The following is a 17,886-nucleotide window of genomic DNA, read 5'->3' as shown; positions in this document are numbered from 1 at the left end:
GTGACTGCTGCTGCCTGACCCTGCTGATGGAGTATGCCTGGCCAGCTGTTGTTTCACGCCAGATTAGCCCTCCTGTGGTCAATTTGCTTTTCCTAATGTCAGGTCCCCTCTGCTGCTGGATCGCCTGTCGCCTAGCAACACTGGCTGCAGTCAAGAAGCTCAGCCATGCATGTGAAATTCCACCTGCACGGTAGAGGGCGGGAGGTCCTGTGTGAACTGCCTCCAAATGATGTGTGGTGTGCACACATTCTACTGCAGGAACACAGAGGAGGCCAGGAAATCACTGGCAACCAGGGATCTCTCTCTCCAAGGCTCTTCCACTGGACCCACTGGTCCTGCCTCCAGACTAGCAGAGCTGATTTAGTGGCTGTAGGGCTGGTGGTGTTTCTCTCTAGCTTGTGCAGTAATACTGTCTGTATCTCTGCCCCAGTCTCTGGGCTCAGAGCTGTAGGCTCTGACTCAGTCTCTCTTATAGAGTGTACTTCTGGGGAGGTTTGATGGGGTGGTGGGTTATACGTTTTCCATGAATGCAGTACATGCCAGAATTGTTTTTCCGGGGAATGGCATCGAGAGCTGCACTTGATTACATTTGCAAGGCATGAGCGCACAGAAGGTCAGTGAATCAAATACCAGCTCAATACTGCACACTTTAATGCAGGACCTATGTGGTAGTCGGCCAGGACGAATGCAGACGAAGCGTTTTCTTTGTGTTAAGAAATTTGACCATGCCAATGCATAAGAGCTGACTCTGAGAACTGGCAACAGTCCCACTCATTTCCTAAAGAGGAAACTTTGTTGCTGAGCAGATGTCAAAGCAGGGAGGGACCATAGCAAATACCCTGTCACCGTGATTTGGCTGCACTAAATCAAGAGGGTCAAGATTTTATTGTACTCCAGCGCTGTGCATTATACCCGTAATTGACCCAATGCCTGAGAGTGGAACCCTCTGTAAAATGTACTAGCGGCTAATTGTGAGTACTCCACCAGGAGAGCAGTTCATATCCATTACCACTTCCCCTGGTCTTGGCCAGAAGAGGACTAACAGCACTGGTGGTCTGACAGCTCTCTGCTCCGCCTGGTGGAGTGGGCTGTTGAATCTGGTGACCACTGCTTTTTATCACCATGAGTATCCATTTCAGACTTTTTCCTAAAACCAGATTATTAAAAACTATCTATCTCAATGATCTCCCACAGATGTCATTAAATTCACTCCGTTTAATGTCACTATGTCCGTGGCACGGAAAATATGAGGTGGTGACAGCAGGAAGGACGAGGGTGCCCACCAGGCGAACCACTACTTGCCTGGCTGCCTCTGTGTGTGTGTGTGTGTGTGTGTGTGTGTGTGTGTGTGTGTGTGTGTGTGTGTGTGTGTGTGTGTGTGTGTGTGTGTGTGTGTGTGTGTGTGTGTGTGTGTGTGTGTGTGTGTGTGTGTGTGTGTGTGTGTGTGTGTGTGTGAGTCTCACAACAACATCCTATTCCACGGACCAAGGGCCAAATTAAATCCACACTGTGCCTGACCCACTGATTTCAAATTATACGCACAGTGCTGATGATAGGTTCCTCTTAGGCCTGAGGCAAGAGCCAGTACCTGCCAGGCAACTGAATATGTGCAGTGTTTTAATCTAATCATAGCCTGTGGCTGGTGTTTGGATGTTTTTATGCCTCTAGCAGCTTTACACAGCTGGCACCATATTTGGTCATCTCAAACAGGTCACCCATTTCCAGAGCTGTTTTCAGCGTAGAGGTGCTAAGCTGGACCTGTGATGACAGGTGTTAAAACACAGTGAACAAGTGGGGTGAGACCTCAGACAGAAAGGCCTGTGTACTGTGTGCTACATCAGACTGTAACTAAGTTACAGTTCACTATGTCCTGTCAACTTCCACTAGAACCTGCTGTCCATTGCCTTTTTGAACTCTATCTTTAATCATTTCAAATGCAGCATAAAGTCAGTGGATCACGGTATATCTGTTTCAAAGGTTCATTATCACTTACATTCTCCTCAGCATTTGAGGAAAGGACAGGATTATGGCACACTTATATTTCAAGGTTTATTAAATCCTCTCTTCATGACCACCATTTGAAATTGGTCTGTTCTGAAACCTGATGGGCCTCAGGGATTTAGAACCAAGGCAAGCAATACAGTATTTGACTCTAACCTGTCTCGACCCTCTTCAAAAGTTCAGTGTGCACATGCATGGTTCAGAAATCCAATGAGATATACCACACTGACTATACCCTATTGTTGAGAAATCAGCAAAGTTATATCCATCATGTTATGGAACTCAGCATTGTTTTATCTTTACTAGCTGTGGATTATGGAACCTTTTCTCATTGTTTTTCCAACAGCTGATCAGGAGTGTATTTTTAGCAGCGTTGCTATTTGTCTGATCCATAGCATGGTGTCTCTCTTTGGACTTGTGGTAAGTAATTGTTGTAGAAACCAAAGTTACATCAATGGCAGTCGAAAGTCATGTTTTGAAAGCAGGGTCTGTGTGTATGCAAGGTGTGGCTGGTGTGTATGCTGACAGATACATGTGTCATAGTTTGTCATTGTCTGTCTATGAATGCGAACCTGGCGTTGGGTTGTGTCCCAGCCTGCTGTTGGAATGTGGAGCGGGGATTCTAGGGGCCTTGGAATGAGATGATTGGCTTTCGAACATGGCCGCCCTCTGTGACAGATGGTTGGATGCTGTGGTTGCTGAGCTGAGATATACAGATCTATGGGACGTTTCTGGCCACTGTCATTCCTTGCTTTGGGAAAGGATAAATTATATTTGATGATGGAACTACAGGCATATGACGAGCTATGTTTTTCAAAGTTTCTGACTGCTTTCTGCAGCACTTTCTTATCAGAGCATCATAAACTGTATCTCAGGATCTTGGGTATATCTTCAGGTTGGGAGCACAACAGTGTAATTTGCCATGCAGTGCACTCTTGTAATGTTCCACTTTATCGTTGGGAGGATGAAAGCCAAACGGAAGAAGAGAGAGATAGAATCCAGCATGTGCTGCTTGGTGCCAGGGCCAGTGTGAGGGGCTTTAGCAGAGGCCTGGAGCTGAGAACTGAACACAGTGGAGTCACACCGTCTGTCTCTAAACAAACAGGCAGTATAGGGCGCCCAGTGCTGGTGCCAGCCACCATGCCGCTACGCAGCGCAGAGAAAGACGTCTGCTGCCTGGGGAGGTGACAGAGGGGCGAGGAGAGAAGAGGGGCGCAGCCACACTGCCATATGGATTTATATTTGGGGCAGAAAAAAACCTCATGTCAAAACGTGTCTCCTACTGAGGCAGCTTCAGGCTTTTCTTTTGGCAGCTTTGCTCTCTATTGCACCAGTGCAGGATGCTGACATTCACACGACGTAACAAGTGTGATCAGAGGTTTATATAAAACTGAGAATCACGATCATATGGCACCACCACCAATCAGAGTCCAAGCTGGAGGGGATGAGGGATATCTAGGGAAGTTACCCTTACAGTGCCTTTGTTACAAGTTAGTTTGTTTGAGAAACTGGGCAGTGCTAAACTTCAGTCAGGTCACCCATGGTACAAGTCGGTATTCTACGTCCATCTATGATTGGGGATGTTGGGAGATGATGTTGAAACTGGCCACTAGGGGCATCAGTGAGCACTCTTACCTTCAAGTAGGTTTTGCTAGGGCGTTGTGTACAGGAATGGCAAATGGGCTCAGGGGATGGCGGATGGGCGTAAGCATCTGCCTCTGATTCCAAAGGTTGCAAGTTTGAATCCAGTAATAGAATGTTGTTTTTGAGAGTTTTGTTTTAAGCCTTTCCCAAACCTTAACCCTTACCTTAATCTTCCGGAGTTAATGCCTAAATTTAAGATTTTGGAGTTAGTGCTTAAACTTAACCCTAACCTTAAACATTTGGAGTTAATGCCTTTACTTAAACACTTGGAAACTTGACGTTTGCAACAACTTTGAAATTTGACATTTGAGGAACATAGAAGAACGTCTAATTCTGACGTGAGACTGTGAGAGCTAGTTGGTAAATTTAATGGTCAGATTATTCCATCAGTATGCTAAAGGCAGAGACTGAATGCTGGTTTGAAGGGGACTCCAGAGCAGTGGAACAGTGACTCATGTTCTCAGAACCCGGCCTTGATGGGATTCCTGCCTCATTAAACCATTAACAACTGGAAAACACAAAGCTGGATGGACAGCACCTTTTATATCCATAATCTCATCAGCACCCATAATGGCCTTTGTTTTTATTTAAGAGATTATTGTGTCAGGAAAATGTCTCACATGAACAGACAAGATTGGGCTATATTTCAGTAGCTAGGTTTTCATCCAATAGGCAACAGATTTTTCTGCATAAAAACAATATGCGCATTTTCCCACCAGAGATGTGTTTCCATCAAATGTACTTGTTGCAAATAAAAGACTGTGGGTGATGGATGACGTAGTGCACACGAAATGTAGGCCTATTTTTGTTGCTTAAATTTTCATGTACAGAATACAACATCTAAAGTTCAATATGTTTCCATCGCATTTTCAACTCTACCGATAGTTGTCATAAAAACTGTTGCGTTAAATAGCTAAATGTGCCTACTCTGGTTTTAGCACATGCCAACATCTCGCAGATACAGTGCAGGTAGGCTGTGCTGATAGGCTAGTCTACATGATGAGAATATTATGGATAAGAGCGAGAATAGTTTATTGGTCAAACAACTGTCAAGCATCGATCATCATGTCACCAGAATAAGACCCTCAATATTTATTGGAAAGGAGCATCAAGATCATCGTGCACTTTGACAACCTGTGAAGTTCATCATCATATATTTCCTCTATTGCCTAATAAACTGCATGGTCCCCCGAGTCATAGTGGGAGGCAGGGGCGCAACTTTGGGTTTAGAAGTGTGGGGGGGGGGGGGGGGGCATAACTTGGTGGGGGATCTGGGGGTCCTCCCATTTTTGTAGGCATCTTAAGCTAATTTCCTGCATTTCTACAAATCTAATATGACCCATGGCCCTTCTAGCCGTCTCTATTTAGAACAACATAAAGTAAGCAAAAATGCTCAATCAAGCTAGGTAAGAGACCATTATTAAATATGTTTAAGTGATTGATAAGACTGAACTAGATCAATGATAATTAAATAATCAATATTGTGTTGCACCTTTAACCAATTGCCTAACAATTGAACACACCAATAAAGTACAAAGACTTTCGATTGTCTTTATTAACACATACTCTTTATAAAATGTCAGCCAGACCACCAAGCCAGCCTGAGCTGCCTGCACGCCCGACCCCCACCAGTCTCTCCCCAACACAACTTCCTTCACAATTTTTTTTTTTATGTCTTAAAGGAAAGGTTTGGAAAACTACAGTTTTAGAAAAACACACATTAACACACAGAAACAGTACACCCGCCATATAATTAATGTCATAGGTCTAGTAGTACTGTAGAGCTCTTTTTACTTGCACACAATATAGCTGGACCACCCCATCCTGTCCCTAGGGGTCCACAGCACTGCAGCGCCCCAACCCAACACACCCCACTCAGCTTTACGATCTTAGTGAAACATTCATTATTGGTTTCAGGTGTGATAGGCCAAGGCCAGAGTTTCAACCAACAATACGGCAGACCCCCAGGGCCAGGACTGAGCAGCCCAGCAGCTAGGGATTGCCCACAATAGGTATCTCCCCTGACGTGGGCATGTTTTCAATATAGACTTCTTTTGTCGTACTGTATTCTGTATAAGGCATCCAGACCTGTTGAAAGTTGCACAGTATACCTGCAATCTTGTAATAAATCTAATCTAGTGATGCATATGTTTACATTTCTTCCATCCATTGTGGGAGGATAAACAACCTTCAAATTAATGGCAATGCATTTGTTAGCCACTATAAATGCTAGGTTACACAGTTTCTTCTGATAACAGTCTCCAGTATCAACATTTCCAAGCATGTTCCAAGCCCTCAGAGAGAAGGGAGAATCTGTAGACATGCTGAGATAAAAGAACACACTCTTTGCTAGAATTCCTCCAGCCTTCACAAGACCATAACATATGTAAATATCTCCACTTTTGTGTTTTACACTTCCAGCAGAATAATTACATTTCTGAGTGCATGATATTCAGTTTCACCTGAATATAATATGTTCTATGGATGGTCTTAAACTGCACTAATTTATGTCTGAGATTATATGAACATGACTGGGCATTCTAACATACTGTATCTGTACCATTCATCATCATCAATAGCGTCTCCTAGCTCTTCCTCACATTTTTATTTTACACGTGTGTCATCAGGAAAAGCCTCTATCAACCCTTGCTACATTTTGGAAATCAACTTTAGAGGTCTGTCAGGCTGCCTTAAAATAGTTTCAATCTTTGAAGCTTCTTGCTTGTCCAGTGTTTGCTGCACAGAGAAAATAAAGTGTTGTATCTGCAAAAATTCACCTCAGCTCTGTCACAGACTGGTCTTCCCTGGCTGCCTGACCCTGATGAGACTCCTGTCACCATCTGACCCATCTCAGATGAAGCATGACAAAGAATTACATAGGTGTACATTACATTTCTTTAATACATTATATTATCCATGAATATAATCTATTTTTCAACAATGGAAATGACCATTATTCGAAGATCCCAGACTATAGCCTACCCATCAACTCGAAATGGAACTTTGTATCCATTCACTGAATGTTATAATATACTGCAAAATTTACCTGAGCTCTGTAGACTGGTCTTCCTTGGCTGTCTGACCTTGCAGGGACACCTGTCACCATCTGATCCTTCTAAGACATGATGAGCATAGTGTTGCATACTGACTGTGCACCATGACAGTGAAGCCTGTAGAGCTGTTTATACAGTGTCAGTGTGAAAAGTAGGGAATTAGCTAGGGAGACTGACAGATCAATAATGTTACATTATTATACTGACTAATAAAAGCTCACATTGGGCTGAAAAACATTAGAATATCGGTCTTCAGTCGTTTGGCTGCTGGTTTCATCATTTGATTCAGGTCTAGTGTGATTGAGGCAAAAATAATAGCTAAAGTTAGTGAGCTAGCTAGCTAACGTTAGACAACTTTTGTCTAGCTCTGCTAGCTAATGGTACAATGACACATCAACAAATTTACTTCTGTTGAAACGGGACAAAACTAAGGCTACAAAACATTTCCATACACACAACAGCTGTTAGATACTGCTACCTGACAGATAGCTAGAGGCTAGCTAGAGCTGAACTGGCTGTGGTAGCTACTAACTAGCTGCTAGTAGTTCATTTACTTCAGTCAAGAGGGTGATGAAACATTAGCTAACGTAACATGTCAGTTACACAACTAGCTCAGCACTGGAGTAAATATTAGTTTTTTTGTCAAACAGCAGTTACCATGCCAGCTAAATCAGTCAACTAAAGAGTAGTCCGTTTCTGCTCTGCTTGCTTTTACAACTCAGAGAAAAAGCACAACACATACAGCAGCTGCATCTGTTCATCTCTCCTGTGCTGGTCCTATATGCCAACCTTTCAGAAGCTTTGCCTTCACACAGCCTGTCTGCACGCAGTGTGATGTCTGTGCTCTGTGGTGTCTGTGAGGTCCTAAATGGAGCTGGCTGAAACTTGAGAGCAGCCTACCCAAACACTCTGAGGCGTTTGCATGGTCCTAAAGCACACTGGAGCCGCGTTTTGTATCACAGTGCAATGATAAAACTGGGGGGGGACAAAAATGCCATTTCAGAATGTGGTGGGGGGGGGGGGGTCATGGTCCCATGTGACTGTCATGTCATCACGTGACTCCAAGTTTACTTCGATATAATGGTTGTTATATCAATATTTGCACATAAAGGCGTTTCCACTGCAATTTCTCACATTATTAATCTTACCAACACAAAAAGATCCCACCATGTTGAACGTACAGATTTGGACATTTATACAATTGTACCGAAACTTCCTGTTTCCATCACAGCTGTCGTGATTTTGTTTTATACGGTATGACTTTACTCACATAAAATCTGTGGATGGAAACATGGTTAATGTCAACAATGTGAGAGGTGATCATCTCTGATGTTAGAAATAATACTTCAGCAGGGATGCAGGGGGCACTAGTATCTCACAATTTCACTTTTCCACGTGCCACCTGACTGGGTTTTATGTGACTGTCTACAAGACAGAGGACAAATGCCTTTTATCTCATCACTATTACAATATAGTGTATTTCATGGTGTTCAAAATGCATCAGTTTCGAGTGTTTGAGAAAGATATGAAGCAGTTATGATAGTGAAATATTTTATATTGAGCAGTGAATATTTCTCTATGAAATCTGTATTGAAATAGATATTTAGTATTCCCAAGGCAGCAGTTAGGTCAAAGGTGTCAAACTCATTCCACGGAGGGCCGAGTGTCTGCGGGTTTTGGCTCCTCCCTTGTCCTTGATTGATGAATTAAGGTCACTAATTAGTAAGGAACTCCCCACACCTGGTTGTCTCTGGCTTAATTGAAAGAAAAAAAGAAAAACCTGAAGAAAATAGGCCCTCCGTGGAATGAGTTTGACACCCCTGAGTTAGGTGAAGCTTCAGAGCAGGAGAAAGCAACTCTTGTCCTGGAGTGCCACAGGGACTTCTTGTTTTGGATTTAACCGAACTGGAAGACCAGGTGTGTTGAATTTAGGCAATCACTGAACTGATCAATTAGCTCAGTTGGTTAGGTGTGGTGCCTAGTTGAAACAAAATCCTGCGGTACCTGCAACACTCCAGGAACAGGGTTGCCTGGCTACCCCTGCTTTAGAGATGCACCATTATCCTAGAAACCCTAGACCCACTCCAATTTGCATACCGCCCCAACAGATCCACAGGTGATGCAATCTCTATTGCATTCAACACTGACATTTCCCACCTGTACAAAAGGAACACCTATGTGAGAATGCTATTCATTGACTACAGCTCAGCGTTCAACACCATAGCACCCTCAAAGCTAATTTTTAATTTAATTTTGTAAGTTGTTTTATTTCACCTTTATTTAACCAGGTAGGTTAGTTGAGAACAAGTTCTCATTTGCAACTGCGACTTGGCCAAGATAAAGCAAAGCAGTTCAACACATACAACAACACAGAATTACACATGGAATAAACAAACATACAATCAAAAATACAGTAGAAAAATCTATATACAGCATGTGCAAATGAGGTAGGATAAGAGAGGTAAGGCAATAAATAGGCCATGGTGGCAAAGTAATTACAATATAGCAATTAAACACTGGAATGGTAGGATGTACAGAAGATGAATGTGCAAGTAGAGATACTGGGGTGCAAAGGAGCAAGATAAATAAATAAATACAGTATGGGGATGAGGTAGATTGGATGGGCTAATTACAGATGAGCTATGTACAGGTGCAGTGATCTGTGAGCTGTGAGTTTTATTTCACCTTTATTTAACCAGGTAGGTGCTTAAAGCTAGGGAGGGAGGTAAGAGTCTCCAGCATCAGAGATTTTTGCAGTTCGTTCCAGTCATTGGCAGCAGAGAACTGGAAGGAGAGGCGGCCAAAGGAGGAATTGGCTTTGGGGGTGACCAGTGACATATACCTGCTGGAGCGCGTGCTACGGGTGGGTGCTGCTATGGTGACCAGTGAGCTGAGATAAGGCGGGGCTTTACCTAGCAGAGACTTGTAGATGACATAGAGCCAGTGGGTTTGGCGACGAGTATGAAGCGATGGTCAGCCAACAAGAGCGTACAGGTCGCAGTGGTGGGTAATATATGGGGCTTTGGTGACAAAACAGATGGCACTGTGATAGACTGCATCCAATTTGTTGAATAGAGTGTTGGAGGCTATTTTATAGATGACATCACCGAAGTCGAGGATCGGTAGGATGGTCAGTTTTACGAGGGTATGTTTGGCAGCATGAGTGCAGGATGCTTTGTTGCGATATAGGAAGCCGATTCTAGATTTAATTTTGGATTGGAGATGCTTAATGTGAGTCTGGAAGGAGAGTTTACAGTCTAGCCAGACACCTAGGTATTTGTAGTTGTCAACATATTCTAAGTCAGAACCGTCCAGAGTAGTGTTGCTGGACGGGAGGGCAGGTGCGGGCAGTGATCGGTTGAAGAGCATGCACTTAGTTTTACTTGCATTTAAGAGCAGTTGGAGGCCACGGAAGGAGAGTTGTATGGCATTGAAGCTCATCTGGAGGTTAGTTAACACAGTGTCCAAAGAAGGGCCAGAAGTATACAGAATGGTGTCGTCTGCGTAGAGGTAGATCAGAGAATCACCAGCAGCGAGAGCGATCACTAAGCTAAGGACCATGGGACTAAACACCTCCCTCTGCAACTGGATCCTAGACTTCCTGACGGGCCGCCCCCAGGTGGTAAGGGTAGGTAACAACACATCCGCCACACTGATCCTCAACACCGGTGCGTGCTCAGTCCCCTCCTGTACTCCCTGTTCACTCACGACTGCATGGCCAGGCACAACTCCAACACCATTATCAAGTTTGCCGATGACTCAACAGTGGTATGCCTGATCACCAACAACGATGAGACATCCTATAGGGAGGAGGTCAGAGACCTGGCCATGTGGTGCCAGGACAACAACCTCTCCCTCAACGTGATCAAGACAAAGGAGATGATTGTGGACTACAGGAAAAGGAGGCCCCATTCTCATCGACGGGGCTGCAGTGGAGCAGGTTGAGAACTTCAAGTTCTTTGGTGTCCACATCACCAACAAACTATCATGGTCCAAACACGATAAGACAGTCGTGAAGAGGGCATGACAAAGCCTATTCCCCCTCAGGAGACTGAAAAGATTTGGAATGGGTCCTCAGATCCTCAAAAGGTTCTACAGCTGCACCATCGAGAGCATCCTGACTGGTTGCATCACTGTCTGGTTTGGCAACTGCTCAGCCTCCGACCGCAAGGCACTACAGAGGGTAGTGCGTACGGCTCAGTACATCACTGGGGCCAAGCATCCCGCCATCCAGGACCTATATACCAGGCGGTGTCAGAGGAAGGCCCTAAAAATTGTCAAAGACTCCAGCCACCCTAGTCATAGACTGTTCTCTCTGCTACCGCACGGCAAGCTGTACCGGAGCGCCAAGTCTAGGTCCAAACGGCTTCTTAACAGCTTCTACCCCCAAGCCATAAGATTCCTGAACAGCTAATCAAAGGGCTACCCAGACCCCTCTTTTACGCTGCTGCTACTCTCTGTTTATTATCTATGCCTAGAATTATTTTTGTTGTTGTTGACTTAACACGTGTTTCTTCTTAACTTCTTAAAGCATTGTTGGTTAAGGGCTTGTAAGTAAGCATTTCACTGTAAGGTCTACTACACCTGTTGTATTCGGCGCATGTGACAAATAAAATTTGATTTGACATCACTTTGGATCTACGGGATCTAGCACCTAATAACCTCAAACTCAACTCTGGACCTCGAAGCCACTCATTTTTTTCATTTCTAATCAGGGACTGATTTAGACCTGGGACACCAGGTGGGTGCAATAAACTATCAGATAGAACAGAAAACCAGCAGGCTCTAGACCTCGGTGGGTAAGAGTTGAAGACCCCTGATCTAATATATTACACTACTTCTAAGATGTGAGTTTGGAGTAAAGCTAAATACCATGTGCAATTGATCACTTAATAACGGCATACAAGAGAATCAACAACAACGCTCTTCAACACCTCATTTTATTGTCCCAACATTCAAAAGTACAAATAATTCAAACACAACAGTTTTATGGAGAAAAAAAAAACATTTACAGCAAGATTTTTTTGTTTCCAGTTTCAGAAATGACCTAAACTAGCAAGGATAACATGAAGTCATTCATCGCAGTAATTGGATTAATAATAAGGATAAGAATACTAAGAATAATAGCAATAATAATAATTGATAATTGATAAGGAATAACATAAATAGGAGAGACCAATTAGGCTCTGAAATTTTTTCTTCTTTTTTGTCTTTAAAGATAGTTTATAGATTTTCAGATAGTAAACAAACACATTTCAGGAGAAAATAAAAAATGACAAGAGCCTTGTTCCTCTCTTAACCTTCCCTCCTACACTACTGGCTGTTGATTTCCTATTGGCAGGCTGCCACTAGAAGGCGCTACAGGAGATGTGTGAGCCATAGGGGTTGGGCATAGACCGAGGTGACGCATCCCCATGTTTCAAACACCCATACAAACACACACACACACACACACACACACACACACACACACACACACACACACACACACACACACACACACACACACACACACACACACACACACACACACACACACACACACACACACACACACACACAAACGTGTTCACAAACACACTCATGAGCATGAACACAGTTCAAAAGACATAGGAAATATGTTCACACATCAGAACAACATTCTACTGGGGTCGTTGCATAATTCAAGCTCCAAACAGTTCTGGAGCATGAAAAGGGGTCTGTTGGTGTTCTGAGGTCAGAACTGTATAGTGGTTGGATGATGACAGATGGTCTGGCTAAGATGTGGTTATGAGAGAGTATATATATATGCATGTGTCTGAGTGTTTACAATTTTCCTACACCTCATGTTTCCTGGCTCAACAAAATCCAATTCAGTACTTCAGGAACCATTCCCTATCTTTACCTTTCAAAATATATATCATATTATAGTATATAAAATATAGAATGGGTATAATCCATTAAATACCTTCAGTATTTTTAAATAGCAACAACTGCCATAAGTATAGTTAGTGTACAATGATCAAGATCTCTTTAAAGAGATGTTCTTTTGTAATTTTCAAACATGATTCTCTAAAAATAAGTTTGACTCTTAGGTGAGTTGACTGATTAGTCCAGTGCAATGAATGACCCTCAAATACAATGGACATTTGCTCATCGAATTCAGGTGCCTGAGCCTCCAAAATTGGATGTTATAAAATGTTTGAAAACTGAAAATTATGCTTCAGACCCACATTTTTGCATAAAGTTTCATCACAAAGCGGTAGTGTGGAGGGAGGGTGCGGAGTGGCTTTAAACGACACAAACTTATCACAGGTTATATTGAACCAGAACAACTGTTATAACATTATATTAAGACTAAACTTTATTGAAAAAGATTTCAAGATTTTGTTTAACAAGACAAGAAAAAAGCAATAGCAAATTGAACTATCAACTAGGTTATGCATAGCGAGTAACTGTTTCTAGTAATAAGGGAAGAGCGTTTTTAGTTTTCAACTTTTAGATTTTTTTATATTGTAATTTATATCGGTACAATATCGGTACAAAGCACAAACGTACTAAAAGTTCTCAGTGCAGTGGACTAATGGAAGAGCCTCTCCCCTAGTCGCTTTGTTCCCTTTTGCTCAGAAACGTCACCCCTCCCTGTACCAGATTCACGCAAATACACAGACAACGGAACAAATAAATATAAAAATAAATAAATAATCAATATAAATAAATAGTTGAAGCAATGAAACAATCAATCGATCAATAAATAAATGAATAAATAGTTATTTTCTAAGCTTTTGTTCGGTTTCTTTTGCCGCGGCAGATACCAAAATTTTTCTCCAAATATTTTTTCAATATTTTTTTACAAGCGACATGACAACATATTAAACAGGATTCCTCACGTGTTTTCTAAGTAACTGAACCATCACTTCATAAAGTTGTCATATGAAAAAGACAAGCTCAAACAAAAGACAGTGACAACTTATATAGATATAGATATTGTAAAACAAATGTAGACTATATATTATCTATTTGTACACAACAAATAAAGACACAGTTGTAATAGATCCTTTGAGGAAACAAATATCTAGACTAACAGAACTAGCTAATTATTATTGAATTTTGACAACGCTTCACACTTAGCAAGTAACCTAAAAGTCAGCAAGCCAAAGAAAACTTGTTAAGTGATTCTTACACGGCCCAAAGTCTGTCATCTGGTATTTCAGCAAGAAATAGTCTAACCAGATGGGGGCCAACAACAAAAATAAACAAGAACAGCAGCTCAATTCAATGCCAACATCGAAGTATTTTTTCTCTGAACAACACATAGAACAACAAATGTGGATATTTAAGATATGTGAATCATGTAATATAGCACCTACTGTTGATCGCTAAAGGAAGTTATTTTAAAATTCCACAAAATTATAGCAAAGAAAACAATAGATAATGTATGTTTTCTAAATGGATAGATGTGTATATATTCATTACTGATATCCCATAGGCTGATGACAAAAAGAAAACAAGTGGACAATGGGTCTTCTTGCTTTGGGCTCTCAACTGTGAGGATGGTTAGGCCTTGAAAGACCCCTCTCCCTTCCCTTTTGGGTATCGCTGTTGAATAATTACGCACTATGAAAAATTACAACGATCACCCGCCTCAATTTGCATCCCTTGACAAAACCTTCCATCTACAAAATCATCGCCGATCAATTTCTCCTAAAAACAAACAACCTTTGCTCCTAAAAAGTACCACGGCAGAACGAACAAGACAAGGTGGCGCCCACCCCTCCCCCACCGCCTAATTAGCCAGTCAAAATATTTTTCTATTTTTTCAAATCCAGATTCTTGTAAAAATTCTTCAATAATTATTTTAATTATCATATTATAAAAATAGATTTTCTTCTCTTTATTTTTTATTTTTCTAAACGCATTTTCAAGCAAAGAGATTTTCTCTTTGGCAACAGTGTTTTTTAAATCACTTAACCTGTCATCAGGAATTCTAACCCATCCCTTCCCTCTCCCCATCTCCCAAACCCCAGTGAGGAAAGACGTGTTTTGTTTGCAATACAAAACAAACAAATGTTAGAAATTCTTTTTTCTGCATCAGAGAAAACAGGATTGTGTCATCCCTTAGAATTGTTAGGGGGTTTTAATATACACAAAAAATGAATGAATGGTCACCAATTTAAAAAAGAGCCCCCTCCCTTCTTCTGTCAGGGAGGCATAATTCTAACGACAGTGGATCCGGATTTAAAAAAGAAAAAAATCCTCAATCAAGACCAAGAAAGTTAAATCTAAAAAGGACATTCTCTTCTTTGAAATAAGGGGACTGGTTTTTGCTACTGTTTACATAGAAGAGAAAATAGTTTAACAACCACAATAACAGAAAGGATATACAACAGGAATCCTGTAGAATCACAGGGGTTCCAAATCATGGATATTTTAATCTTTCATTTTGTAATACTTAGGCAACATTGGCTTATAGTTCCAAAGTTATAGTATAAGCCATTTCAAGTTATTTTTTGTTTGTTTGTTTGCTGTGTTCCTTCTGGAGAGTTGCTGTGTTGGGCGACTGTAAGGTGGTAGTGGTAGTGGTGACAGGGGATTTGGAGTGAGGAAGGGTTCAGGACTTGTGGGTCTTGTTGGTCTTGAACGAGACTTGCAAGACGCGGTCTCCCAACCGGTACCCGTTGAGACTGGCGATGGCCATGGCTGCCTCATCGTAGTTCGTCATGGTGACGAAGCCGAAGCCCTTGCACTTGTTGGTGTTGAAGTCGCGGATGACCTTGACGTTGTTGACTGCTCCGAAGGGCCCGAACAGCTGCCATAGGACGCTCTCGTCAGAGTCTGGAGACAGGTTGTAGACAAAGATGCACCAGCCAGTGCCTGTGTGGCCAGGGATGTTCATGCCCACCAGGCTAGTCATGCTGTCAATGGTGATGGGAGAAAACCTGGACCACAAGATAGACAGAGAGAAAGAGAGAGGGAGGGAGAGAAATAGTACAATGTTAAGTGAAACAAATGCCCAATTGAGAGAAATAGAAAACCAACTGCGTGTGCATGGATTTACAAGCATTGAGATTGTAGGCCAAGGCATTTCTCTATACACTCAAGTTCCCCTCCAAGTGTCCAAAGTGAACCTCCCCATGACCCCACTCTCTGAGTGTGTCTCAGGGAGAGTTGCGATACGCAAAAAACACATTTCTAATTCACACATGCGTATTAAAACACTTGTACATGTGTGAAATAGGACAAATAAAAGCACCCACCCACATACAGTACCAACCAAACAGTTCTAGCATTCCTGACCATCCTACATTGATTATTACAAGTGCAACCCAGTGCACATGATGCACTATGACTAAGGGTCTGTCTGTGTACTGTATCCTCCTGCTAGACTATTTCCCTTCTGTGCGCCTCCATATTGACTGAGTGGCCTTTTCTCAAGGCTGACTGCTCTGTGGGGGGCCTGCTGGGAAATGGCTTCAGCAGCATCCGAGGGAGGGAGGGATGCAAAGGGGAAGCTTTTCTCCCTCGGTCTTCCTGAGTGCCTCTATTGGGAGCTAAATTACAGGAACTTGCTGAATTAAAAGATTTTGAAATTCATCAGAGATTGAGTATGCAACCAAGTAAATCTGCACTTATTCGCCTTGTAATCTTCTCCCTTTTTGTGATAGAGATTTGAATGCTCAGTTGACTTCACTTAATTGCCTTTCCGCTTAAAGGAAATTTCCACTTTAAATAAAAGGTAAATTGGATAAAAGGTTAATTTCTTATGCCACCTCTCGGAATGACTATAGGCATTATTGGGTATGCTTTAATTGAGATTTCCGCTTTACTGCAGCTGTCTCGGAGAAGCCTCCCTTCTTAAGGAAGGGAGGAAGGAAGGAGCAAACTAAATGGAAAATGGAAACACTTTACAACCCAGTAGCATTAGGAACAAAGTGTTTTCCATCCACCCACTCCTGCAGTCATCTGTTGTGGGGCGGATGAGGATGACAGTGATCGATAGTCTTGCTCAGACCACAGAGCCTCTAAGTATCGGCAAGAATCACTCAGACCTTTCATCAGTACTTTGGCCACGACTTGAGCTTTAACATTTTTGCCAACACAATATCCTTTTTGGTTCTTGTTTGTGTCTCATTACAGTCCCTGTGTAAAATGTATATTTTCTAACAGCAAGTCTTCCCTTCACTAGGGTCTTAAAACCTCTAGTCACGTCAAGGCCTTTTCTAACACGTTCAATTGTATTCGGATCTCTCTGTCTGGGTGAAATAACACCTCCATAGTAATTTCGATGCAAATACAGGTATGTGTGAGTGTGTGAGGGTGAGAGACAATCAGGCTGGCTAACAGAGCCACGGAGAAGACTACAGTGGTGTCTAACAGGGCAGGATCAAACACACTGTGTGGTTCTTCCATAGAAAAGGAGAGGAGTTGCATAGCAACAAGGGTGGGCTGGCTGACCTGCAGCCATCCCACCCTCCCCTAGCTCCCACCTCCACTGCTCACTTCTAAAGCACACTGACTACTACTACGCTTGCCTTTGTTCATTAATCATCACCACTTCAAACCATGTGCCAAGCAAGCAAGAGGCTGTTCTAAAGGCAGGGCTTGTTGGATTTCTGTATTCCAAAACTCTACTGCTTTGACAGTTTGTACATTTTCAATAGTCTTTGCCTTGGTACTGTGTTGTTGAACCAGCAGGCACTGCAGCATATTGGTGAATATTATAAATGTCTTCTCTTCTTTTTGTTGTCATTTTCTTGGCCAGATCATTTGCATCCCCCTTCAACTGAATTAATTGTTTCCTGCCCCCAGTACAAATAGAGGTATGTTAGACAAACGAGTTGCTGCCTGGGACATTGAGGTAGAGCTATGCGCTAAAGAGTCTTTCCCATGCATCATTCTGTCACCGTCTTATAGTTGAGCGTTCACTCTCTGATTCTGCAGAGCAAGAATTGCTGCTAATCACTGCTATGGAAACCGATGAATTCAGTGGATTTGCTCTTTTCACAGAAAAAGCTATTTAATCATTCCATTTAAAAATTTAAAAAAGCAAACGCTTATTTTTTCATGCTACATCTGGGATCACAGCCTTTCCATTCCAGTGAGTGGACATCAAAGGAACTCACTGATTACTCTAACATGCAACAAAATGTCATCAGCTGATATCATGATGTCTCACAGCCGCTTCACTTCATGTTACATCAACAGTAGC

The 17,886-nt window shown here is 42.3% G+C and overlaps 1 protein-coding gene across 10 annotated transcripts in view; it reads right to left on the bottom strand.

Moving 5' to 3' along the window:
• Positions 1-11,621: 11,621 nt before the first annotated feature.
• Positions 11,622-17,886, bottom strand: part of elavl4 (ELAV like neuron-specific RNA binding protein 4) — a 77,108-nt gene continuing 70,843 nt past the window's right edge. For all 10 annotated transcript variants that reach the window (XM_071345416.1, XM_071345417.1, XM_071345414.1 and 7 more), the window contains one exon: positions 11,622-15,616. In XM_071345416.1, the coding sequence (XP_071201517.1) occupies positions 15,289-15,616 (328 nt within the window). In that variant the 3' untranslated portion in view covers positions 11,622-15,288. The remainder of the gene's footprint in view (positions 15,617-17,886) is intronic.

This window comes from Salvelinus alpinus, chromosome 16 (genome assembly GCF_045679555.1).
Source record: "Salvelinus alpinus chromosome 16, SLU_Salpinus.1, whole genome shotgun sequence".
NCBI classification, from domain to species: Eukaryota; Metazoa; Chordata; class Actinopteri; order Salmoniformes; family Salmonidae; genus Salvelinus; species Salvelinus alpinus.
The sequence above is the reverse complement of the archived record's forward strand: the minus strand, read 5'-3'. Positions and strand labels throughout refer to the sequence as shown.